Source organism: Tachyglossus aculeatus, chromosome 1 (genome assembly GCF_015852505.1).
Source record: "Tachyglossus aculeatus isolate mTacAcu1 chromosome 1, mTacAcu1.pri, whole genome shotgun sequence".
Taxonomy (NCBI): Eukaryota; Metazoa; Chordata; class Mammalia; order Monotremata; family Tachyglossidae; genus Tachyglossus; species Tachyglossus aculeatus.
In genome coordinates, this window is record NC_052066.1 from 63965581 (window position 1) to 63991379 (window position 25799).

General features: G+C 46.6%; 1 protein-coding gene across 1 annotated transcript in view; it reads right to left on the reverse strand.

The window, feature by feature from the left end:
- The window catches only part of DNAJB11 (DnaJ heat shock protein family (Hsp40) member B11), a 62311-nt gene that overhangs the window by 13730 nt on the left and 22782 nt on the right, over positions 1-25799 (reverse strand). Inside the window, exons 3-5 of the mRNA XM_038743731.1 lie at positions 4533-4630; positions 2096-2228; positions 17-159 (exon numbers count right to left, since the gene is read on the reverse strand). Coding sequence (XP_038599659.1) covers positions 17-159; positions 2096-2228; positions 4533-4630 — 374 coding nt within the window. The remainder of the gene's footprint in view (positions 1-16; positions 160-2095; positions 2229-4532; positions 4631-25799) is intronic.

Genomic DNA, 25799 nt, shown 5'->3' on the forward strand with positions numbered 1-25799 from the left:
TGAGGCGGACACCTACTTGACGTTGGGGCACTCGTCGCAGACCACTTCTTGGGTCATCTGGAAGCGGCCGGGTCCCAGCTGGGTGGTCCTCATCTCCTGCCGGCAGTTACATTTCCGTTTGCCGGGGGCCTGCCTGGCCACTGGTTTGTTTCGAACCACCTAGAAGACACGCATCACGCGCCCGGTTAGCCAAGGCGGGTTAGAGAAGCAGCGTGGTTCAGTGGAGAGCACACGGGCTTGGGAGTCCAGAGGTCATGGGTTCGAATCCCGGCTCTGCCACTTGTCAGCTGTGTGACTTCACTTCTCTGGGCCTCAGTTACCTCATCTGGAAAAAGGGGACTGTGAGCCCCACGTGGGACAACCTGATCACCTTGTATCCCCCCCAGCGCTTAGAACAGTGCTTCGCACATAGTAAGCGCTTAACAAATACCATCATTATCATTACTGAGAAGCAGCATGGCTCAGTGGCAAGAGCACGGGCTTGAGAGTCAGAAGTCATGGGTTTGAATCCCGGATCTGCCACTTAATAATAATAATAATGATGGCATTTATTAAGCGCTTACTATGTGCAAAGCACTGTTCTAAGCGCTGGGGAGGTTACAAGGTGATCAGGTTGTCCCACGGGGGGCTCATAGTCTTAATCCCCATTTTACAGATGAGGGAGCTGAGGCCCAGAGAAGTGAAGTGACTTGCCCAAAGTCACACAGCTGACAATTGGTGGAGTCGGGTTGTCAGCTGTGTGACCTTGGGAATGCCACTTAACTTCTCTGTGCCTCAGTTACCTCATCTGTAAAATGGGGATTGATTGATCTAACTTTAGCTCGATTTTGTGAATCTCACGAGTCAAATTCCCATGGCCAGTTTCTCATTTTATTCTTCCATTCATAACATGTTATGGGTGCTCAATAAGTATTTAAACAATTACAACAGCAGCCTTCCAAGGCTGCTAAGCCTACTCTAATTCAAGGAAATGACCGACTATCTCCTTGTCTTAGAAAAAGCAGCAGAGAAAATTCTACCTTGAAATCAACTTGGCCTCTGACTCTCAGGCATGTGCCTGAGAGTCAGGGGATGTGAGTTCTAATCCCAGTTCCGCCACTTGTCTGCTCTGTGAACTTGGGCAAGTCACTTAAATTCTCTGCGCCTCAGTTCCCTCATCTGTAAGATGGGGATGAAGACTGTGAACCCCATGTGGGACTGGGACTGTGTCCAACCTGATGATCTTGTATCTACCCCAACGCTTTGTACGGTGCCTAACACATAATAAATGCTTAAATGCCATTTAAAAAAAAAATCACCACTCCCATATACCAAGGTACACGTAGGACGCATCATGGAAATGACAATGCATTTAAGAAATATGGGGACCATGAAGATTTTTAAGCAATCATTTCAGAAGGACATTTAAAGCAACGTGGCTCAGTGGAAAGAGCCCGGGCTTTGGAGTCAGAGGTCATGGATTCAAATTCCGGCTCCACCACATGTCTGCTGTGTGACCTTGGGCAAGTCACTTAACTTCTCTGAGCCTCAGTTACCTCATCTGTAAAATGGGGATTAAGACTGTGAGCCCCACGTGGGACAACTTGATCACACTGTATCCCCCCCAGCGCTTAGAACAGTGCTTTGCACATAGTAAGTGCTTAACAGATGCCATCATCATCATTATTATTATTATTATTATTATGATTATTAAAGGCTTAACTTGGGTTATGTTCAGAAGCCATCTAGCTTCACTGATAATCTGAAGAAAGTTCAACCCTGTTAAAGAACCTTTGGTCTAGAAGTCACTAACCCACAGTTCTGATTCAGTTCAGGCACCAAAACGCTCAGGATTAGATTCATTAATTTCTCTCTGTACAGGCTTTCAGTCCTCTCTAAATCAGATACCCTGAGCCCTTAAAGTCAGAAAGATATTCCTTAGTTTGGCGTACGCATTAATAGGTCTGTTTCACAAGGCGGCCAGATTTCCCTAACCACCAAACCCCTTTCCTGAGAAATCGAGAACTAGGGTCACATCTGGGGCTGAAAAAGGATAAAATAACCCCTCTCTGGTCAATTTCAAGGGTCCGGAGCGGCAACTGGTTCTCCCACTCACTTCCACGAAGTTTCCAGAATACACTTCCTCTAAGGTTACTTCTAGATCCACAATGATGTCACTCCCTCTTGGAATGTTCCGATCCTGCTGGCGTGGGTTTCCTCCAAACATGAAGCCAAAGTCCCCGAAGAAGCTGCAGCAAAGAAGGCGACAAGAAATCTGAGTTCAGGTTCGTTCACAAGTACCTCAATCAATCAATCGTATTTATTGAGCGCTTACTGTGTGCAGAGCACTGTACACGTAATCTCTCAGGCAATGAAAGAGTTTCGGGATCATGCTGTGTCCCTCCACACCACCCCCCAAGTAGGAGTGGGTAATAATAATAATGATGGTATTTGTTAAGCACTTACTATGTGCAAAGCACTGTTTTTAGCGCAGGGGTAGATACGAGGTTATTAGGTTGTTCCACGTGGGGCTCACAGTCTTAGTCCCCATTTTCCAGACGAGGTAACAGGCACAGAGAAGTGACCCTTTTTTGTAATGGCATTTATTAAGTGCTTACTATGTGCAAAGCACTGTTCTAAGCGCTGGGGTAGATACAAGGTTATTAAGTTGTCCCATGTGGGGCTCAGTCTTAGACCCCATTTACCACGTGAGGTAACTGGCGCACAGAGAAGTTAAGTGACTTGCCCAAAGTTGCACAGCAGACGGGATTAGAACCCATGACCTCTGACTCCCAAGCAAGGGCTCTTTCCACTGAGCCATGCTGCTTAGCACCCCAAACTCCACTGGCCTCTAAGGCCAACGGTTCTCGCACTCCTTTATTCATTCACTGAATCGTATTTATTGAGTGCTTACTGTGTGCAGAGCACTGTACTAAGCGCTTGGGATGTGTCTTCTGGTACAGCTAAGCCTGTGGTCTTCCGCCCTCCTCCTCACCCCACTATTGGCCAGGGAAAGCTATGCCCTTTATATATATTGCTGATATAGATAAGGTCACCTCAAGTTTGGCACCGTCTCTATCACAGTCTGAATTGTCTTCACTCCCCCACCGAGTGACTCTGAAAGCTGATACTGAACCCAGAGTCTCCCTGCTTCTAGACTGTAAGCCCGGTGTGGGCAGGGATTGTCTCTATTACTGAATTATACTTTCCAAGCACTTAATACAGAGCCCTGCACATAGTAAGCGTTCAATAAATACGACTGAATGAGATACAGCAAAAGGGCATGATAGTGGCTGGGGAAGCAAAACCATTTTTCAGCCCTGAAAATAAAGAGTCGAGGAGCATGATAGTGGCTGGGGAAGCAAAACCATTTTTCAGCCCTGAAAATAAAGAGTCGAGGAAGCCCTACTGAGAGCTCACGTCCTCCAGGAGGCCTTCCTAGACTGAGCCCCCTTTTTCCTCTCCTCCTCCCCATCCTCCCCGCCCTACCTCCTTCCTCCCCACACAGCAACTGTATATATATTTGTATATACTGATTACTCTATTTTACCTGTACATATTTACTACTCTATTTTGTTAATGATGTGCATCTATCTTTATCTCTATTTATTCTGATGACTTGAAACCTGTCTACATGTTTTGTTTTGTTGTCTGTCTCCCCCTTCTAGACTGTTCCCTCCCCGCATCCACCAAGCTAGCTCTCTTCCTCCCTTCAAGGCCCTATTGAGAGCTCACCTCCTCCAGGAGGCCTTCCCACACTGAGCCCCCTCTTTCCTCTCCCCCTCCTTCCCCTCTCCATCCCCCCCCACCTTGCCTCCTTCCCTTCCCCACAGCACCTGTATATATGTATATGTTTGTACATATTTATTACTCTATTTATTTATTTATTTATTTTGCTTGTACATATCTATTCTATTTATTTTATTAATATGTTTTGTTTTGTTCTCTGTCTCCCCTTCCAGACTGTGAGCCGACTTTTGGGTAGGGACTGTCTCTATATGTCGCCAACTTGTACTTCCCAAGCACTTAGTACAGTGCTCTGCACACAGTAAGCGCTCAATAAATATGACTGATTGATTGATTGATGGATTGTGAGCCCGTTGTTGGGTAGGGATCGTGTGTGTTGCCTACTTGTACTTCCCAAGCGCTTAGTACAGTGCTCTGCACACACTAAACGCTCAATAAATACGATTGAATGAATGAATGAACCATTTTTCAGCCCTGAAAATAAAAAGTCAAGGGTAGTAGAGGTCCTCATTTTAGCTCCCAAGAACTCAAATGGTGGTGGTAAGGGGCCACTCCTCTTTCACACCCTCTTCAGGTATTGCCACTGCTCAGATTTCAGCCCACAGCTCCCAGGAAGTAGGCTAACGCTAACAAGCTCATGACAGGACATCCCTGTTACAATTAAATGAATCATTCCCGTGAGTATACCATTTTTAGACTGTGAGCCCACTGCTGGGTAGGGACTGTCTCTATATGTTGCCAATTTGTACTTCCCAAGCGCTCAATAAATACGATTGATGATGATGATGAAAACTCCTCTTCCTTACTGGGAGAAAATGTCTCCGTGGGAGCCTTGGTGACCGTCTTTCAATCCCTCCTCGCCATACGCGTCGTACTGTTTTCGCTTCTCTTCATCCGACAGCACCTGTAGGAAAGGAGACAGGGAAAAAATAAGGACAGGCCCACCTAAGTTGGAAACGACCGGCTTTGATCCAACAGTGATTTCAAGTGATATTTAGAGTGAAAAGTGGACTGTTATCAAAACTTAATGATAAGTGGGCATTTATTATGTGCTCGCTAAGCGCCAAGCACTGTACTAAGTGCTGGATAGATACATTTCATTCATTCATTCAATCGTATTTATTTAGCCCTTACTGTGTGCAGAGCACTGTACTAAGCGCTTGGGAAGTACAAGTCGGCAACATATAGAGACGGTCCCTACCCAACAACGGGCTCACAGTCTAGAAGGGGGAGACAGACAACAAAAAACAAAACATGTGGACAGGTGTCATCATCAGAATAAACAGTCATCAGAATAAATAGATACATGATAATCTGGTATCAAGTACTATCAATCAGTGGTATTCCTAGAGTGCTTACCGTGCGCAGAACATTCAGAGTCTCTAAAACAGTAAGCTCACTGTGGTCAGGGAACATGTCAATCAGTGGTAATAATAATAATAATGATAGCATTTATTAAGCGCTTACTATGTGCAAAGCACTGTTCTAAGCGCTGGGGAGGTTACAAGGCAATCAGGTTGTCCCACAGGGGGCTCACAGTCTTCATCCCCATTTTACAGATGAGGGAACGGAGGCCCAGAGAAGTGAAGTGACTTGCCCAAAGTCACACAGCTGACAAGTGGCGGAGCCAGAATTCGAACCCATGACCTCTGACTCCAAAGTCCGGGCTCTTTCCACCGAGCTATGCTGCTTCTCAGTATTCACTGACTGCTCGTTGCGTGCAAAACGTTCAGCACGGTACTGTACAACAGAATTGGAAGACACGATCCCTGTCCTCCAGCAGCTTAGACTCTACAGAACTGTTTGAAACTTGGGGCAAAAATCCACCCTATGGGGAAACTCCTCTTTCCCAATTTACAGAACCAAGGTTAGAAACCAATACAAATTGCAATTGCCGGATTTAAAAGAAATCAACCTTTCATTTCAAAATAGGTGTTTGGTATTTTGTGTTTACTTTTCAGACTTTGTGTCCCTGTAGATTCTTCCCCTTTCCAAAATCTCCCTCTCCAAAGAGATGGGGTGTGGTGTTTCTTTGACAGACTACCAGGATTTTTTCTAGTGAATTTCGCCCCTCTGGCCTATGAAGTGTATGTCTCTCATTTCTCAGGGATTTCACTTCCCCGTCTCTGGACCGTGAGCCCGTTGTGGGCAGGGATGGTCTCTCTTTATCGCTGCATTGTACTTTCCAAGCGCTCTGTACAGTGCTCTGCACACAGTACTCAATTAATACGACTGAATGAATGAACATTCAGAGTTTCTAAGACTGTAAGCTCGGTGTGGTCAGGGAACATATCCTCCGACACTGTTATACGGTACTCTTTCAAGAGCTCAGTACAGTGCTGATTGATATTTGGTAGACACATTCCTTGCCCACAGGGAGACATTCCGTGCCCACAGGGAGGTTACAATCTAGATGAGGAGACAGACATTAAATTACAGATGTGCACATAATAATAACGATGGCTTTTGTTAAGAGCTTACTATGTGCAAAGCACTGTTCTAAGCGCTGGGGAGGATACGAGGTGATCAAGTTGTCCCACGGGGGGCTCACAGTCTTCATCCCCATTTTACAGATGAGGGAACTGAGGCACGGAGAAGCTAAGTGACTTGCCCAAGGTCACCCAGCTGACAGTTGGCGGAGCTGGGATTTGAACCCATGACCTCTGACTCCCAAGCCCGGGCTCTGTCCACTGAGCCACACTGCTTCTCTGAGCGATATGGGGCAAATATCAAGTGCTTAAAGGTATTGAGCCAAGTGTACAGGTGACGCGGGAGGAGGAGGGAGAAGGGGAAACGGAGGGCTGAGTCGGGGAAGGCATCTTGGAGGAGGTGTGATTTTAATAAGGCACTGATTTATTTACAGTTGTTTATAAGGTTGTTTGTATAAACAAATATATTTATTTATAACTTTATTTATAAGGTTGGGAGAGCTGAAGTGCAAACAGGGAAAGCTCACCTCCTCCAGGAGGCCTTCCCAGACTGAGCCCCTTCCTTCCTCTCCCCCTCTCCATCCCCCCCATCTTACCTCCTTCCCTTCCCCACAGCACCTGTATATATGTATATCTGTTTGTACATATTTATCACTCTATTTATTTATTTTACTTGTACATATCTATCCTATTTATTTTATTTTGTTAGTATGTTTGGTTTTGTTCTCTGTCTCCCCCTTTTAGACTGTGAGCCCACTGTTGGGTAGCGACTGTCTCTATATGTTGCCAATTTGTACTTCCCAGGCGCTTAGTACAGTGCTCTGCACATAGTAAGCGCTCAATAAATACGATTGATGATGATCAGAGCAGGGAGGAAGGGGGTTCAACCACGCTGTTTTACTCCTTGGTTTTCAAGGATGGATTCTTTCGAAGTCCTGTCAGGACTTCAGAGACCAGAACCATATCCAACTCAGAACAGCCCCAGTGGAGAACTATTTATGGGTTTGGGCCTCTGAAGAGTGGATCGGATTTGGGCTGGTGGAGGAAGTGGGGGTTCATTCATTCATTCAATCGCATTTATTGAGCGCTTACTGTGTGCAGAGCACTGTACTAAGTGCTTGGGAAGTCCAAGTTGGCAACATATAGAGACGGTCCCTACCCAACAGTGGGCTCACAGTCTAGAAGGGGGAGACAGAGAACAAAACATATTAACAAAATAAAATAAGTAGGATATGTACAAGTAAAATAAATATTCATTCATTCATTCAATCGTATTTATTGAGCGCTTACTGTGTGCAGAGCACTGTACTAAGCGCTTGGGAAGCACAAGTTGGCAACGTATAGAGACGGTCCCTACCCAACAGTGGGCTCACAGTCTAGAAGGAGGAGACAGAGAACAAAAGAAAACATATTAACAAAATAAAATAAATAGAATAGATATGTACAAGTAAAATAAATACAGTAATAAATACGTACAAACATATGCATATATACAGGAAGGCAGGGGCAAATTGTGGAGGGATTTAAATTCATTCAATCGTATTTATTGAGCGCTTACTGTGTGCAGAGCACTGTACTAAGCGCTTGGGAAGTACAAGTTGTACTTGTACTTTTACAATTGTACTTGTACAGTTACGATTATAATTAGAGAAGCAGTGTGGCTAAGTGGCAAAGAGGACGAATAGAGAGTAAAAAATCCGTACGAACATATATACATCTATACAGGTGCCGTGGGGAAGGGAAGGAGGTAAGGTGGGGGGGATGGAGAGGGGGAGGAGGGGGAGAGGAAGGAAGGGGCTCAGTCTGGGAAGGCCTCAGTCTGGGTTAGTCTCTGCTAGGAACTACAGAACCTTACGAAGTTGCATTATATTCATTCACTCATTCAATGGTATTTATTGAGTGCTTAGTGTGTGCAGAGCGCTGGACTAAGAGCTTGGAAAGCATAATTTGGCAACAAATAGTGACAGTCCCTACCCAACAACAGGCTCACGGTCTAGATGGGGGGAGGCAAACAACAAAACAAACAAGTAGACAGGTATCAATAGCATCAATATAAATGGAATTATAGATATATACACATCATTAATAAAATAAATAGAATAATGTATAGAGAAGCAGCGTGGCTCAGTGGAAGGAGCATGAGCTTGGGAGTCAGAGGTCGTGGGTTCGAATCCCAGCTCCACCACTTGTCAGCTGTGTGACCTTGGGCAAGTCACTTAACTTCTCTGTGCCTCAGTTCCCTCATCTGTAAAATGGGGATAAAGACTGTGAGCCCCACGTGGGACAACCTTGATCACCTTGTATCCCCCCCAGCGCTTAGAACAGTGCTTGGCACATAGTAAGAGCTCAACAAATACCTCTGCCATTATTATCTCCCCCTTCTAGACTGTGAGCCTATTGTTGGGTAGGGACCATCTCTATATGTTGCCAACTTGTACTTCCCAAGCGTTTAGTACAGTGCTCTGCACACAGTAAGCGCTCAATAAATACAATTGATTGATTGATACATGTATACACATGTGCTGTGGGGCAGAGAGGGGGATAATAATAATAATAATAATGGCATTTATTAAGCACTTACTATGTGCAAAGCACTGTTCTAAGCACTGGGGAGGTTACAAAGTGATCAGTTGTCCCACGGGGGGCTCACAGTCTTAATTCCCATTTTACAGATGAGGTAACTGAGGCCCAGAGAAGTTAAGTGACTTGCCCAAAGTCACACAGCTGACAATTGGCAGAGCCAGGATTAGAACCCAGGCAATCTGACCCCGAGGCCTGCACTCTATCCATTAGGCCATGCTGCTTCTCCAGCAGAGCAGAGTATTCATTCATTCATTCAATTGCATTTATTGAGCGCTTACTGTGTGCAGAGTACTGTACTAAGCGCTTGGGAAGTCCAAGTTGGCAACATATAGAGATGGTCCCTACCCAACAACGGGCTCACAGTCTAGAGGGGGGAGACAGTCAACAGAACAAAACATGTGGACAGAGCAGGGCTGAGCAGAGGGAGGGAGTTGGGGTGATGAGGAGGGGAGGAGGAGCAGAGGAAAAGGGGGGTTCAGTCTGGGAAGGCCTCCTGGAGGAGGGGAGCTTTCAGTAGGGCTTCGAAGGTGGGGAAGTGTGCTAGTTTGGTGGATTCTCTGTAATCAAAGAAGATAGCCCACTGTTGGGTAGGGACCGTCTCTATATGTTGCCAACTTGTACTTCCCAAGCGCTTAGTCCAGTGCTCTGCACACAGTAAGCGCTCAATAAATACAATTGAATGAATGAATGAATGAAAAGATAGCACCGATGACGAAGTTTGGCTGTGAGTAAGTGTGTGGCCGAAACAGCCAATGTGGGACCCACAGCCCGGCCCACCACGGGCTCACAAAAAGGTTGTCACGTTTGATGCATGCGGCGTCTGCTACTGTTTCTTCTCTCTTGCCTCCTTGTCTCTTGTTGGCACAAATTATAGACGTCCGTGAGCATCCAGCGGACCCTGACGGTCCTGGAGGTCGACTACCGATGAACAGCACCATGAAACACGATTTTCCCTACCTGACTCCCAAAAGCCAGGCCCCAATTTATAAAACTAGAGAAGCAGCGTGGCTCAGTGGAAAGAGCCCGGGCTTGGGAGTCAGAGGTCACGGGTTCTAATCCCGGCTCCGCCAACTGTCAGCTGTGTGACTTTGGACAAGTCACTTCACTTCTCCGTGCCTCAGTTACCTCATCTGTAAAATGGGGATTAAGACTGTGAGCCCCACGTGGGACAACCTGATCTCCTTGTATCTCCCCAGCCCTTAGAGAAGCAGCGTGGCTCAGTGGAAACAGCCCGGGCTTTGGAGTCAGAGGTCATGGGTTCAAATCCCGACTCTGCCATTTATCAACTGTGTGACCTTGGGCAAGTCACTTCACTTCTCTGGGCCTCAGTTCCCTCATCTGGAAAATGGGGATGAAGACTGTGAGTCCCACGGGGGACAACCTGATCACCCTGTAAACTCCCCAGCGCTTCGAACAGTGCTTTGCACATAGTAAGCGCTTAATAAATGCCATTATTATTTTGGGAAGCAGCGTGGCTCAGTGGAAAAAAGTCCGGGCTTTGGAGTCAGAGGTCATGGGTTCAAATCCCGGCTCCGCCACTTGTCAGCTGTGTGACTTTGGGCAAGTCACTTCACCTCCCTGTGCCTCATTCCCTCATCTGTAAAATGGGGATGAAGACTGTGAGCCCCTCGTGGGACAACCTGATCACCTTGTATCCCCCCCAGTGCTTAGAACAGTGCTTTTAGAGAAGCAGCGTGGCTCAGTGGAAAAGAGCCCGGGCTTTGGAGTCAGAGGTCATGGGTTCAAATTCTGCTCCGCCACTTGTCAGCTGTGTGACTTTGGGCAAGTCACTTCACTTCTCTGGGCCTCAGTTCCCTCATCTGGAAAATGGGGATTAAGACTGTGAGCCCCACCGTGGGACAACCTGATCACCTTGTAACCTCCCCAGTGCTTAGAACAGTGCTTTGCACATAGTAAGCGCTTAATAAATGCCATCATTATTATTATTATTATTAGAACAGTGCTTTGCACATAATAAGCGCTTAACAAATACCACAATAATAATAATAATCATCATTATTATTATTATTATCATCATCATCAAAGGAGCACCAGGTCATGAACATACCCCAGGCTCATTGGACCAGCCTGTTCTCATAAATTTGGCCGGTGCACGGTTCTTCCTCAGGGAAATGGAATAAAAGGGGCCTACAACCTGATGTTTGAGAATTCTGGGTTGCACTCAGGGACTGTCTTGTATATCCCCCAAAGTCGACACATTTACAAATACACGGAGGAACAGAAAGGGAGGAGAGAGAATATGTATGTGTGTGAGAGACAGAGAGAGAAAAGAAGGACGTTGCCCAGGAATCAGAGGACCTGGGTTCTAATTGCGGCTCTGCCAATTGCTTGCTGAGGGACTTTGGGTACATCATTTAACCGCTATTCAACTTCTCGGTGTCTCAGTTTCCTCAACTGTAAAATGAGGATTCAATCCTACTTAAACTGTGAAGCCCCTACGGGACAGGGACAATCTGGTAAACTTCTACCTACCCTAGCGCTTACACAGTAAGCACTTAAATACCATAAAATATGTTTGTATGTGAGTGTGTGTGCGCGCATACACATGTATTTTGCAGGTATACTATATATATATTTTAAAAAGACACACCTAATTCAATGCTTATCAAAGCAACCAAATCCCTTGGCCATCATAAAAACCTAATTACTAAGGCATTCAAGCACTTTAAGGAAAGGTTCGAGAAAGATGCTTTACTTAGCCAAGAGGAGAGAAGACAAAGGGGAACTTAATGGCTTCAATTCAACAATGAAAGAGTATTTCATGGGTAATAGTGATGATTAAATCACAGGTAAAACGATTTAGAGTGGACCTCGGTAGTTATGGGAGCTCCTCTGAAGGGTCTTAGAGAAGCAGTATAGTCTCACGGAGAGAGTGGGAGTCAGAAGGAGCTGGGTTCTAATCCCAGCTCCGCCATTTGTCTGCTGTGTGACCATGGGCAAGTCACTTCACTTCTCTGGGCCACAGTCACCTCATCTGCAAAATGGGGATTGAGACTGTGGACCCCACGTGGGACAGGGACTGTGTCCAACCCGATTTGCTCGTATCCACCCCAGCGCTTAGCACAGTGCCCGACACAGAGTAACCACTTCAAAACCATAATAACATAATTATTATCTGTGCTTCAGTTTCATTGTCTGTAAAATGGGGATTAAGACTGTGAGCCCTAAGTGGGACAGGAACTGTGTCCAACCTGATGAGCTTGTATAATAATAATAATCATAATGATGGCATTTATTAAGCGCTTACTATGTGAAAAGCACTGTTCTAAGCGCTGGGGAGGTTACAAGGTGTTCAGGTGGTCCCACAGGGGGCTCACAGTCTTCAACCCCATTTTACAGATGAGGGAACTGAGGCGCAGAGAAGTGAAGTGATTTGCCCAAGGTCACACAGCTGACAAGTGGCAGAGCCGGAATTTGAACCCATGACCTCTGACTCCAAAGCCCGGGCTCTTTTCCACTGAGCTATGCTGCTTCCTGTTTCTATCTAGCCTAGCACTTAGTACAGTGCCTGGCACATAGTAAGTGCTCAACAAATACCATTTAAAAAAAAAAAAGGTAAGTAACCACCTATGTGGGATGGTTTAAGGATTCTAGACTGTGAGCCCGCTGTTGGGTAGGGACCGTCTCCATGTTCCCAACGTGTACTTCCCAAGCGCTTAGTACAGTGTTCTGCACACAGTAAGTGCTCAATAAAAACGACTGAATGAATGAATGAATGATCTTCCCTGGAGACAAGCCTGGATGACCCCTTGACCTCCCTCTTTCAGTATTACGATTCTGTCCTGAAAAATTTGGTCCACAATAATGACATGTTTCTATTTACCACTTTGGCATCTGCACAACTTTGGCAACCGCACAACTATAATAATAATTAGTAGTAGTGGTAGTAACAGTATTTATTAAGTATTTAAGAGCGCTGTACTAAATGCTGAACTAAGGAATTATTATAATTGTGGAATTTGTTAAGTACTTACTATGTGCCACAGGTACGGATGTGGGCAGATATCACACAGTCCCTAGCCCACATGAGGCTCACAGTTTAAGGAGGAAGGAGAACCGATAAAGAAACCGAGGCACAGAGAAGTTAAGTGACTCGCCCAAGGTCACACAACAGATAAGTGGTGAAGCTGGGATTGGAAGGCAAGTCTCCAGGCTCCCAGGTCCGTGGTCAATAATCAAAGGATCACTGGGATCGAAACCACAACCTCATTTTGTTCAAAAATGTTAGCTTAAATAAAATCCGCTTTTGTGGAAAACCAAACAGGTGGCAATTAGAAGAATGTCACATTGTTCTAAACTGTTTTATCCTTAGCATCGCAGATTTCTGGAGTTTATTTCATCCCATCCTTTGAATTTCACATTGCTCTTCTCTAGAGAAGAGGGGAGGAAAAATAATAAAAAGCACATTTAGGTTTACCCTGTGGGAAAGGATCTTGTCACCAAAGTGGTTTTAACCAGAATGGTTCTACCACAGCAGATCCCTCCCCACCCTTCCTTTCATTTATCATCATCAATCGTATTTATTGAGCGCTTACTATGTGCAGAGCACTGTACTAAGTGCTTGGGAAGTACAAATTGGCAACAATTTGTACTTTTAGTAAACTGTACTTTTAGTAAACATTTGTACTTTTAGTAAACATTTAGTAAACTGCTTGGCCCTCTAGTTTTTTCCTTTGGTCTAAATGCATAAACTACCAACTCACTTTCCCTTTCCAAAAGAGGAGCTTTTTAAAATCCAGTATGACATTCATTCATTCATTCAATCGTATTTATTGAGTGCATACTGTGTGCAGAGCACTGTACTAAGCACTTGGGAAGTACAAGTTGGCAACAGATAGAGACAGTCCCTACCCAACAACGGGCTCACAGCCTAGAAGGGGGAGACAGACAACAAAACAAAACATGTGGACAGGTGTCAAGTCATCAGAATGAACAGAATTAAAGCTAGATGCACATCATTGACAAAATAAATAGAACAGTAGATATGTACAAGTAAAATAAATAGAGTAATAAATCTGTACAAACATCTATACAGGTGCTGTGGGGAGGGGAAGGAGGTAGGGCAGGGGGGATGGGGAGGAGGAGAGGAAACAGGGGGCTCAGTCTGGGAAGTCCTCTTAGAGGAGGTGAGCTCTCAGTAAGGCTTTGAAGGGAGGAAGAGAGCTGGCTCCGCGGATGTGCGGAGGGAGGGCATTCCAGGCCAGGGGGAGGACGTGGGCCGGGGGTCGATGGCGGGGCAGGCGAGAATGAGGCCCGGCGAGGAGGTGAGCGGCGGCAGAGGAGCGGAGGGTGCGGGCTGGGCTGGAGAAGGAGAAAAGGGAGCTGAGGTAGATGGGGGCGAGGGGATGGACAGCCCTGAAGCCGAGAGGGAGGAGTTTTTACTTGATGTGTAGGTTGACAGGCAGCCACTGGAGATTTTTGAGGAGGGGAGTGACATGCCCAGAGCGTTTCTACACAAAGATAATCCGGGCAGCAGCACGAAGTATAGACTGAAGTGGGGAGAGACAGGAGGATGGGAGATCAGAGAGGAGGCTGATGCAGTAATTCAGTCGAGATAGGATGAGAGATTGAACCAGCAAGGTAGCGGTTTGGATGGAGAGGTAAGGGCGGATCTTAGCGATGTTGTGGAGGTGAGACCGGCAGGTTTTGGTGACGGATTGGATGTGAGGGGTGAAAGAGAGAGAGGAGTCGAGGATGACACCAAGGTTGTGGGCTTGTGAGACATTTCCTATAGAAACCCAGTTGATCATTTTAAATTCTGAAACTAAGTTGTTTGTTTAGGTAGATTAATTGCTTCCTCCTCCCCTGAGAAATAGGGAGGAAAAATTAAAATAGAAAAGTATGCAATGGCAAGGGCTTCATTTTTCTAAACCTGTTTTTATGGGGGGAAAAAAAAGCATAACAAAGGAGACCAGCCCCGGATAGTTCCAAACTTGATCATTAGTGCTAAATAGTCACCAATTGATTAACTTTAACAACATAACGGGTTCCAAAATATGCACTGTTATATTAAAATTTCTCATCTGGCTATAAATCTGATAAATTAGGCCTTCCCCAAATCAAATACTCAAATCTCTGCCATGTCTTTCGCCTATAACTTTCTGAAAAACTGTGCCAATTTGAGAGGAGTCCTTATATCTGTCACCTTGTCTCATCCATCAAGAATACTAGGTTGTGATAATTAGGCCAAAGGAAAAACCCTTGACAAATGAGTGAAGACTGGAGCTCTGGGCTGGGTTAGAAGTTGGGATCCAGTCCCAGCGAGCATGGCCTGATTTTGGTGGAGCCCACGCTCAGCCCGAGCGCGGAGCCCATCCGCCAAGCTAGCTCTCTTCCTCCCTTCAAGGCCCTACTGAGAGCTCACCTCCTCCAGGAGGCCTTCCCACACTGAGCCCCTTCCTTCCTCTCCCCCTCGTCCCCCTCTCCATCTCCCTCATCTTACCTCCTTCCCTTCCCCACAGCACCTGTATATATGTATATATGTTTGTACATATTTATTACTCTATTTTACTTGTACATATCTATTCTATTTATTTTATTTTGTTAGTATGTTTGGTTTTGTTCTCTGTCTCCCCCTTTTAGACTGTGAGCCCACTGTTGGGTAGGGACTGTCTCTATATGTTGCCAACTTGTACTTCCCAAGTGCTTAGTACAGTGCTCTGCACACAGTAAGCTCCCAATAAATACAATTGATTGATTGATTGATTGGCGGACCCCCCTCCCTTGGCCCTTTCCTTCCAAAATGGTGCCACTCGCACCCAGCTGTCCTCGTGTGCCCCCTGGAAGTGAAGTGTCCTCACCTACATCATTATCATTCTCATCATCATCCTAAGTGTTAAGCACTTACTTTGTGCCAGAATTAGAATCCATGACTTTCTGACTCCTCCCCATCCCCCACGTCCTACCTCCTTCCCCTCCCCACAGAACCTGTATCTGTTTGTACAGATACAGATGTACAGATCTATAGCATCTGTTTGTACAGATTTATTACTCTATTTTACTTGTACTTATTTACTATTGTATTTATTGTGTTAATGATATGCATCTAGTTTTATTTCTATTTATTCTGATGTGCATCTAGCTTTATTTCTATTTATTCTGATGACTTGACACCTGTCCACAGGTTTTGTCTTGTTGCCTGTCTCCCCTTTCTAGATTGTGAGCCCGTTGTTGGGTAGGGACCGTCTCTAGACGTTGCCAACTTGTACTTCCAAGCGCTAAGTACCATGCTCTGCACACAGTAAGCGCTCAACAAATACGACTGAATGAATGAATGACTCCCAAGCCGGTGCTCTACACCGCTTCCGTATCTATAACGATCCCCTTTGGTTCAGGGCCTGTCCCAAGGTGACCCTGGGGTACTGGCCATCTCAAGGTCAAATGCTATCTCGTGACCACCTGAGCCAGCAGGCAAAACTTGGAAGTGAGGGTGGGATACTGCCCCCACAACCAAATCTGCTAGATTGACAGCCCAAGCTGGGAATACAGAAGGTGTCCCATGCCTCCGTGCCAATCAAATTAGGTATGGAGGAGGGGGGAGGGCAGAGATTGGATAAACTGAGGCCGGAAGCTGGAATGGCCTAGGAGCACAGGTGATAAATACCTGTCGCCTCTGACCTTCCCGAGACACGCAGCAGCAGGAGGAGCAGCAGCCCACGTGTCTTTCTCTGCCCAGAAGGCCAGATGCCCACTCGGCAACCAGACCCAACACACTGAGGCAAGGGCCGCGTGATGGGTGAGTGTCTCGCTGAACGTTCGTGGGTGGGACCCATGTGCCCCGCTGCGGATGGGGATCATCAGTGGCTTCCTCCCATGGACTAGCCGCCCACCACGGGAGTGGGCAATAGAATGGATTCCTCCCATGTGGGAAAGTAAGTGGATTCGTCCCAAGTGGGAAGTGCACATGGGTGAGAGCTAGCCACCTCACCCACATGCGATTAACATATGATTGTGTTCCACCTGTTAGGGAAGCTCTAATATTGCTAATTGATTGCATTCCTCCTGAAAGGGAAGCTCAATCCATTGCGCCTAAACAACTAAATAATTCAATTCTCCTCTTGGAATAAATTTTATATAAAACTCAGGCTTTCCATCCCCAGTGTGTTTGTCTGTCTCTCTCTCTCCTTCTCTCTTTCCTTCCATCCTTCCTTCTTTCCTTCTCTTTCTTCCCTTTTCCTTCCTTCTTTTCTTTTTCCATTTCCTTCCTTTCAATCAATCAATTGTATTTATTGAGCGCTTACTGTGTGCAGAGCACTGTACTAAGCGCTTGGGAAGAACAAGTTGGCAACATATAGAGACGATCCCTACCCAACAGTGGGCTCACTTTCCTTTTCCTTCCTTCTTTCTCCCTCTTTCTTCTTTCCTTCCTTCCTTCCTCTCTCTCTTTCTTTCTTTCTCTCTCTCTCTCCCTCCTGCTCTCTCATTACTGAAAGAACCCCAGATGACGGGTGACAGGGCCGAGGGGCGGATGGGAGAGGGGAGGGATAGAACAGGCCCTATTTGGTTCTAAAATAGACTTAGGCCTAAGCTCATCTTTCTTCAGCCTGGCCTGAGGGTCTCGGACAAACCCAGGTTTGACCAAGCCATTCCCCACAAGCCAGAGTAGATGGATGGGGCTGAGGTTCCGGAGAGGAAAGGCGTAATGAATGAGTGCTACCGTATATCCTGAGGGAGCAGCCCACGCTATCCCTACCTGGTGCTGGGCGGGCCTGAAGGCTGACAGCGAAAAACCTTTGGGAAGTACTCCGAGAAAAAGTCTTTCAGGGCACACGAGCAGAGGGGTGGGAGAACTAACGATGATTATGGTAAAGTGCTTACTGTGTCGAGCACAGTTCTAAGCACTGTGGTTGATACAAGTTAATCAGGTTGGACACAGTCCCTGTCTCAGGTGGGGCTCACCCTCTAAGCACGAGGAAAATGGGTCATTGAACAGGGCTCCTCCTCCCCTACCCTTCCCCTAACTGTAGGGGTCCCTCAGGGTTCAGTTCTTGGTCCCCTTCTATTCTCCATCTACACTCACTCCCTGGGAGAACTCATTCAATCAATCAATCAATCAATCGTATTTCTTGAGCGCTTACTATGTGCAGAGCACTGTACTAAGCGCTTGGGAAGTACAAATTGGCATCACATAGAGACAGTCCCTACCCAACAGTGGGCTCACAGTCTAAAAGGGGGAGACAGAGAACAGAACCAAACATACGAACAAAATAAAATAAGTAGGATAGAAATGTACAAGTAAAATAAATAAATAAAGTAATAAATATGTACAACCATATATACATATATACAGGTGCTGTGGGGAAGGGAAGGAGGTAAGATGGGGGGATGGAGAGGGGGACGAGGGGGAGAGGAAAGAAGGGGCTCAGTCTGGGAAGGCCTCCTGGAGGAGGTGAGCTCTCAGCAGGGCCTTGAAGGGAGGAAGAGAGCTAGCTTGGCGGATGGGCAGAGGGAGGGCATTCCAGGCCCGGGGGATGACGTGGGCCGGGGGTCGATGGCGGGACAGGCGAGAGCGAGGTACAGTGAGGAGATTAGTGGTGGAGGAGCGGAGGGTGCGGGCTGGGCTGGAGAAGGAGAGAAGGGAGGTGAGGTAGGAGGGGGCGAGGGGATGGGCAGCCTGGAAGCCCAGGGTGAGGAGTTTCTGCCTGATGCGCAGATTGATCGGTAGCCATTGGAGGTTTTTGAGGTTTTTGAGGAGGGGAGTAATATGCCCAGAGCGTTTCTGGACAAAGATAATCCGGGCAGCAGCATGAAGTATGGATTGAAGTGGAGAGAGACACGAGGATGGGAGATCAGAGAGAAGGCTCTCATTCGTTCCCTTGGCTTCAACTATCATTTCTATGCAGATGACACCCAAATCTCTATCTCCTCCCCTGTTCTCTCTCCTTCCAGGCTCACATCTACCCCTGCCTTCAGGACATCTCTACTTGGACGTCCGCCTGCCAGCTCAAACTCAACCCGTCCAAGACAGAGCTCCTTATCTTCCCTCCCAAACCCTGTCCTCTCCCACACTTTCCCGTCACTGTGGACGGCACAACCATCCTTCCTGTCTCACCTTGGTGTCATCCCTGACTCCGCTCTCTCATTCGCTCTACATATCCAATCTGCCACCAAATCCTGCCGGTCTCACCTTCACAACATTGCCAAGATCCGCCCCTTCCTCTCCATCCAAAATGCTTCCACTTTAGTACAATCAGTCATCTCCTATCCTGACTAAATTACTGCATCAGCCTCCCTGCTGACCTCCAATCCTCCTGTCTCTCCCCACTTGTCCATACTTCACTCCGCTGCCCGGATTATCTTTCTACAGAAACGCTCTGGGTATGTAACCCCACCTTGTCAGAAATCTCCAGTGGTTGCTTATCAACCTCTGTGTCAGACAAAAACTCCTCACTAATGGCTTCAAAGTTCACCACCTTGCCCCTTCTTACCTCACCTCGCTTCTCTCCTTCTACATCCCAATCCACACACTCCACTCCTCTGGTGCTAACCTTCTCACTGTGCCTCCATCTCGCCTGTCTCGCTGCTGACCCCCGGCCCACATCCTACCTCTGGCCTGGAATGGCCTCCCTCCCCAAATCCGCCAATCACTCTCCCCCGCTTCAAAGCTCTACTGAAGGCTCACCTCCTCCAAGAGGCCTTCCCAGACTAAGCTTCCCTTTTCCTCAGCTCCCCACCCTTCAGCGTCACCTCGACTTGCTGACTATGCCCCTGCCCCCAGCCCCACAGCACTTACGTATATATGTATATAGCTATAATTCTATTTATTTATATTCATGCCTGTTTACTTGTCTTAAGGCCTGTCTCCCCCACAAGACCTTACGCCCGTTGTGGGCAGGGACTGTCTCTCTTTGTTGCTGAATTGTACTTTCCAACTGTACACTGCTCTGCACACAGTAAGCGCTCAATAAATATGATCGAATGAATGAACAGGGATCGAATCCCCATTCTGCAGATGAGGGGACTGAGGCACGGAGAAGTTAAGCAACTTGCCCAAGGTAATCACTATCTTGTGTTTCCCAACTAGCTCTTCCACATTTTCTTACCACCTAAGCACTTACAACCACCATAGTTATATATGCACCTATCTCAGTAATACCTCCAAAGGTTGCCCTTCCAACTCCACAGAATAATGATGACATTTATTAAGCGCTTACTATGTGCAAAGCACTGTTCTAAGCGCTGGGGAGGCTACAAGGCGATCAGGTTGTCCCACGGGGGGCTCACAGTCTTAATCCCCATTTTACTGATAAGGTAACTGAGGCTCAGAGAAGTGAAGTGCCTTGCCCCAAGTCATACAGCTGACAAGTGGTGGAGCGGGGATTTGAACCCGTGACCTCTGACTCCAAAGCCCGGGCTCTTTCCACTGAGCCGCGCTGCTTCTATTACTGGCTTTATGGCATTCGATCAGCTCAAGTCCCCTCTGACCTCACCTCGCTGATTTCCTACTAAAGCACACCCACAAACTTCGCTCCTCTACGGCAGCCCGATGGCCGTACTTCAATCTCGTCTACCTCGCCGCTGACCGTTTGCCCATAACCACCCTCTGTCCTGGAATTCCCTTCCCCTTCATTTTCATTCATTCCATCGTATTTATTGAGCGCTTACTGTGTGCGGAACACTGTACTTAGCGCTTGGGAAGTACAATTCGGCAACATATAGAGACGGTCCCTACCCAACAACCGGCTCACAGACTAGACGCAGCAAGAAGCAGCGTGGCTTAGTGGAAAGAGCCCAGGCTTGGGAGTCAGAGGATGTGGGTTCTAATTCCGGCTCCACCACCTGTCAGCTGTGTGACCTTGGGCAAGCCGCTTCACTTCTCTGTGCTTCAGTGACCTCATCTGGAAAATGGGGATTAAGACTGTGAGCCCCACATGGGACAATCCGATAACCTTGTATCTACCCCAGTGTTTAGAACAGTGCTTGGCACCTAGTAAGCACTTAAATACCATAATGATTATTATTATTATTATTATTAGAAGCAGGGAGACAGACAACAAAACAAGCAAACAGGCATCAATAGCATCAATATAAATGGAATTATAGATACATATCATTAATAAAATACATAGAATTATAGATATGTACATATATACACAAGTGCTGTGGGGCGGGGAAAGGGATAGATCAGAGGGAGGGAGTGGGGCAGCACAGGAAAAGGAGGGCTCAGTGTGGGAAGGCCTCCTGGAGGAGGTGAGCTCTCGGTAGGGCTTTGAAGGGAAGAAGAGAGCTAGCTTGGCGGATGGGCAGAGGGAGGGCATTCCAAGCCCGGGGGATGACGTGGACTGGGGGACGACGGCGGGACAGGCAAGAACGAGGCACAGTGAGGAGGTTAGCGGTGGCAGAGGAGCGGAGGGTGCGGGCTGGGCTGGAGAAGGACAGAAGAGAGACGAGGTAGGAGGGGGCGAGGGGATGGACAGCCTTGAACCTCAGAGTGAGGAGTTTCTGCTTGATTCGTAGGTTGACAGGCAACCACTGGAGATTTGGGGGGAGGGGAGTGACATGCCCAGAGCGTTTCTGTAGAAAGAAATGCTGTCGTACCTGACAAACCATAGCTCTCTCCACCTTCATAACCTTATTCAACTCACATCTCCGCCAAGAGGCCTTCTCTGATTAAGCCCTCATCTCCCCTACTCCCTCTCCTTTCTGGACTGTCCATGCACTTGGATCTGTACCCTTTGAGCACTCGATATTAATAATAAAAGTGGTACTGGTTAAGCGCTTACTATGTGCCAAGCGCTATGCTAAGCGCTGGGGTGGATACAAGCAAATCGGATTGGACACCGTCCCTGTCCCACGTGGGGCTCACAGTCTCGATCCCCATTTTACAGTTGAGGTCACTGAAGCCCAGAGAAGTGACTTGCCTGAGGTCACACAGCAGACAAGTGGCAGAGTCAGAATTAGAACTCATGACCTCTGTCTCCCAGGCCCATGCTCAATCCACTTCGCCATGTTGCTTCCCCTGTTGCTCACCCCATTCTCTCTTCCCCAACACTAACGAACATAACCATAATTCATTTTAATGTCTGTCTCCCCCGCTGGACTTTAAGCTCCTTGTGGGCAGGGAGCACATCTACCAGCTCTGTTGCATCGTACTCTCCCAGGCGCTTAGCACAGTGCTCTGCACATAGTAAACTGCTCAACAAATAACCAGTGATAGATTGATAAGCCCCCATTGCCCGAACTAAGTATTTGGGACTAATTAAATAACAACCCGTATACGTCCTATGTTCTTTTTGCTCACTTTTTGGCTTCCTGAGCACAAATCTTCATTCCAGCATTTTGCCACTACCGACTCTTCTATTTCCATTAAAAGACAAGTAGTTTAATTCGTTAACTACCCCACCAGTCCACGTGCAACGTGCTAATCAAAATGCCATCAGTAATCCCGGCTCGGCAAGAGGAATGTGGACACAAAATATATTCTGGTATGTGACTCCTGTAATACTACTGGCCTGTGCCCATCAGACCTCTAGAAGATTGAATAGAATAAGTACTGTACCATAATCTAGACTGTGAGCCCGTTGTTGGGCAAACTATATGTTGCTTAGTCCAGTGCTCTGCACACAGTGAGCGCTCAATAAATACGACTGAATGAATGAATGAATAAACGGAGTTTCGCAGGCTGGGTTCCTTATGTAAGCGCCTTCTTTCCGCGGTTGCTTGGAAACAGGTTCAGTTGGGCATTCATCTAGATTACCATAATCAACGGCTTTTGATTTATCTAACCCTGAGGGGGATCACACCACAAAAGGCCGCTTATTCTATTCCTGGCCCACCCGTGATCGCTTCCTTGCCCACCCGTGATCGCACCTGTATATATGTTTGTACATATTTATTACTCTATTTATTTACTTATTTTACTTGTACCTATCTATTCAATTTATTTTATTTTGTTACTACGTTTGGTTTTGTTCTCCGTCTCCCCCTTCTAGACTGTGAGCCCACTGTTGGGTAGGGACTGTCTCTATATGTTGCCAACTTGTACTTCCCAAGCGCTTAGTACAGTGCTCTGCACACAGTAAGCGCTCAATAAATACGATTGATTGATTGATTGATTGATTGAGGGCAAAATGGCCAGGTCAGAGAAGCAACGTGGAGAGCACCTGGGTCTTGGAGTTGGTAGATATTTTCCCTGCCCAAAACAACCTTACATCTAGAGGATGTACAAGTACAATAATAATGACAGTAATAATAATAATAATGCTAATAAAAAGTCTGGACCAGGAGCTCATGACCCTTTGCAAGGAATGAGGAAGGGGCTGGCACCACCCAGCATGAACTAATAATAATAATAATTGTGGTACGTGCCAAGTGCTTACTATCATCATCATCAATTGTATTTATTGAGCACTTACTATGTGCAGAGCACTGTACTAAGCGCTTGGGAAGTACAAATCGGCAACATATAGAGACAGTCCCTACCCAACAGAGGGCTCACAGTCTAAAAGGGGAAGACAGAGAACAAAACCAAACATACTAACAAAATAAAATAAATAGAATAGATATGTACAAGTAAAATAAATAAATAAATAAATAGAGTAATAAATATGTACAAACATATATACATATATACAGGTGCTGTGGGGAAGGGAAGGAGGTAAGACCAGTCACTGTACTAAGCACCAGGGTAGATACAAGATAATAAGATGGGAGACAGTCCCTGTTCCAAATCGGGCTTCCAGTCTCAATCCCCATTTTACAGATAAGGTACCTAAGGCACAGAAGTAAAGTGACTGGCTTAAGGTCATACAACAGACAAATGGAGGAGCCAGGATTAGAACCCAGTCCCTGACCCAAATGGGGCTTCCAGTATCAATCCCCATTTTACAGATAAGGTAACTATGGCACAGAGAAGTAAAGTGACTTGCTAAAGGTCACACAACAGACAAGTGGAGGAGCCAGGATTAGAACCCAGGTCCTTTGGAATCCCAGGCTTGGGCTCTAACCAGGAGGCCACGCTGCTTATCGAGTCCTGCCCTCAGCCACGGGGCAGAAGGCAGACCAGGTTAGATTACCCCTCCGACTCAGCATTCATTCAATCGTATTTACTGAGCAATTACTGTGTGCAGAGCACTGTACTAAGCACTTGGGAAGTACCAGTTGGCAACATATAGAGACGGTCCCTACCCAACAGCCGGCTCACAGTCTAGAAGGGGGAGGCGGACAACAAAACAAAACATATTAACAAAATAAAATAAATAGAATAAACATGTACAAATAAAATAGAGTAATAAATACATTCAAACATATATACACATATACACAGCCTTCCCCCTCTTCCTTGCATTCTGAGGTGTTCCTGTGTCTGACCCCAGCCCTAGCCAGGGAGTTTTGTTTTTTTCCCCTTTTTTTTAATTTTGATTTTTTTTTTCTCAATTAAAGGCTACCAGTGTGAGATCAACTCTTAAAGTCTTAGAGTCTGTTCTGCAATGAGCTGTTCAGCCCCACAGATAGGTCACATTGCAGGCATCAGCATTCCCCCATCTTGTTCCCCCTGGTCACTTGGCCCAACTGTTTCCAGGGCAGTGCCATCTCTTGATATACTAAGGGACCCCTGTCCCCTCCTCCTCCTCCTCCTCCTCCTCCTGTGTTTCCAATCTCTCAGAATCCCATGAATTCTGTCCCAGAATTCATCCTTAACGATGGCCTCGACTTCTCATCCTTCGGCAGTCACATTCCATCCAGACCCCAGCCCTAGCCAGGGAGGTTTTTTTTTTTCCCCTTTTTTTTAATTTTGATTTTTTTTTCTCTCAATTAAAGGCTACCAGTGTGAGATCAACTCTTAAAGTCTTAGAGTCTGTCCTGCAATGAGCTGTTCAGACCCACAGATAGGTCACATTGCAGGCATCAGCATTCCCCCATCTTGTTCCCCCTGGTCACTTGGCCCAACTGTTTCCAGGGCAGTGCCATCTCTTGATATACTAAGGGACCCCTGTCCCCTCCTCCTCCTCCTCCTGTGTTTCCAATCTCTCAGAATCCCATGAATTCTGTCCCAGAATTCATCCTCAATGACAGCCTCGACTTCTCATCCTTCAGCCATCACGTTCCATCCAGACCCCAGCCCTAGCCAGGGAGTTTTGTTTTTTTTCCCCTTTTTTTTAAATTTTGATTTTTTTTTCCTCAATTAAAGGCTACCAGTGTGAGATCAACTCTTAAAGTCTTAGAGTCTGTCCTGCAATGAGCTGTTCAGCCCCACAGATAGGTCACACTGCATGCATCAGCATTCCCCCATCTTGTTCCCTCTGGTCATTTGGCCCAACTTTTTCCAGGGCAGTGCCATCTCTTGATATACTGAGGGACCCCTGTCCCCTCCTCCTCCTCCTCCTGTGTTTCCAATCTCTCAGAATCCCATGAATTCTGTCCCAGAATTCACCCTCAACGACAGCCTCGACTTCTCATCCTTCGGCCGTCACGTTCCATCCACTGCTAAATCCCGCTGGTTCATCGTCTGCCACATTTCCCAGATCCACTCCTTCCTCTCCATGAATTGTCCCAGAATTCATCCTCAACGACAGCCTCGACTTCTCGTCCTTCGGCCGTCATGTTCCATCCACTGCTAAATCCCGCCGGTTCATCCTCTGCCACATTTCCCAGATCCACTCCTTCCTCTCCAGCGGAAAAGCCGCCGCCCTGGACGTGTGGCGATTAATCCATCAATCAATCAACGGTATTTGAGCGGTTTTGTGCAGGGCACTGTACTAAGTGCTTGGGAGAGTACACAGTGCTCGTAGAAACGTTCCCTGCCCACGACGAGCTTACAGTCTGGGGGGGAGGCAGACATTAATAAAAATAAATTATGGATAATAACAATAATAATAATTGTGGTATTTGTTAAGCACTTCCTGTGGGCCAGGCATTGTACTAAGCGCTGAGGTGGATACAAGCAAATCGAGTTGGACACAGCCCCTGTCCCACATGGGGCTCACAGTCTCAATATACGTAAATAAGTGCTGTAGGGCTGAGGGTGGGGTGAATATTATTATTAACAATAATAATAATATTGGTATTTGTTAAGCACTTACTATGTACCGGGCACTGTAC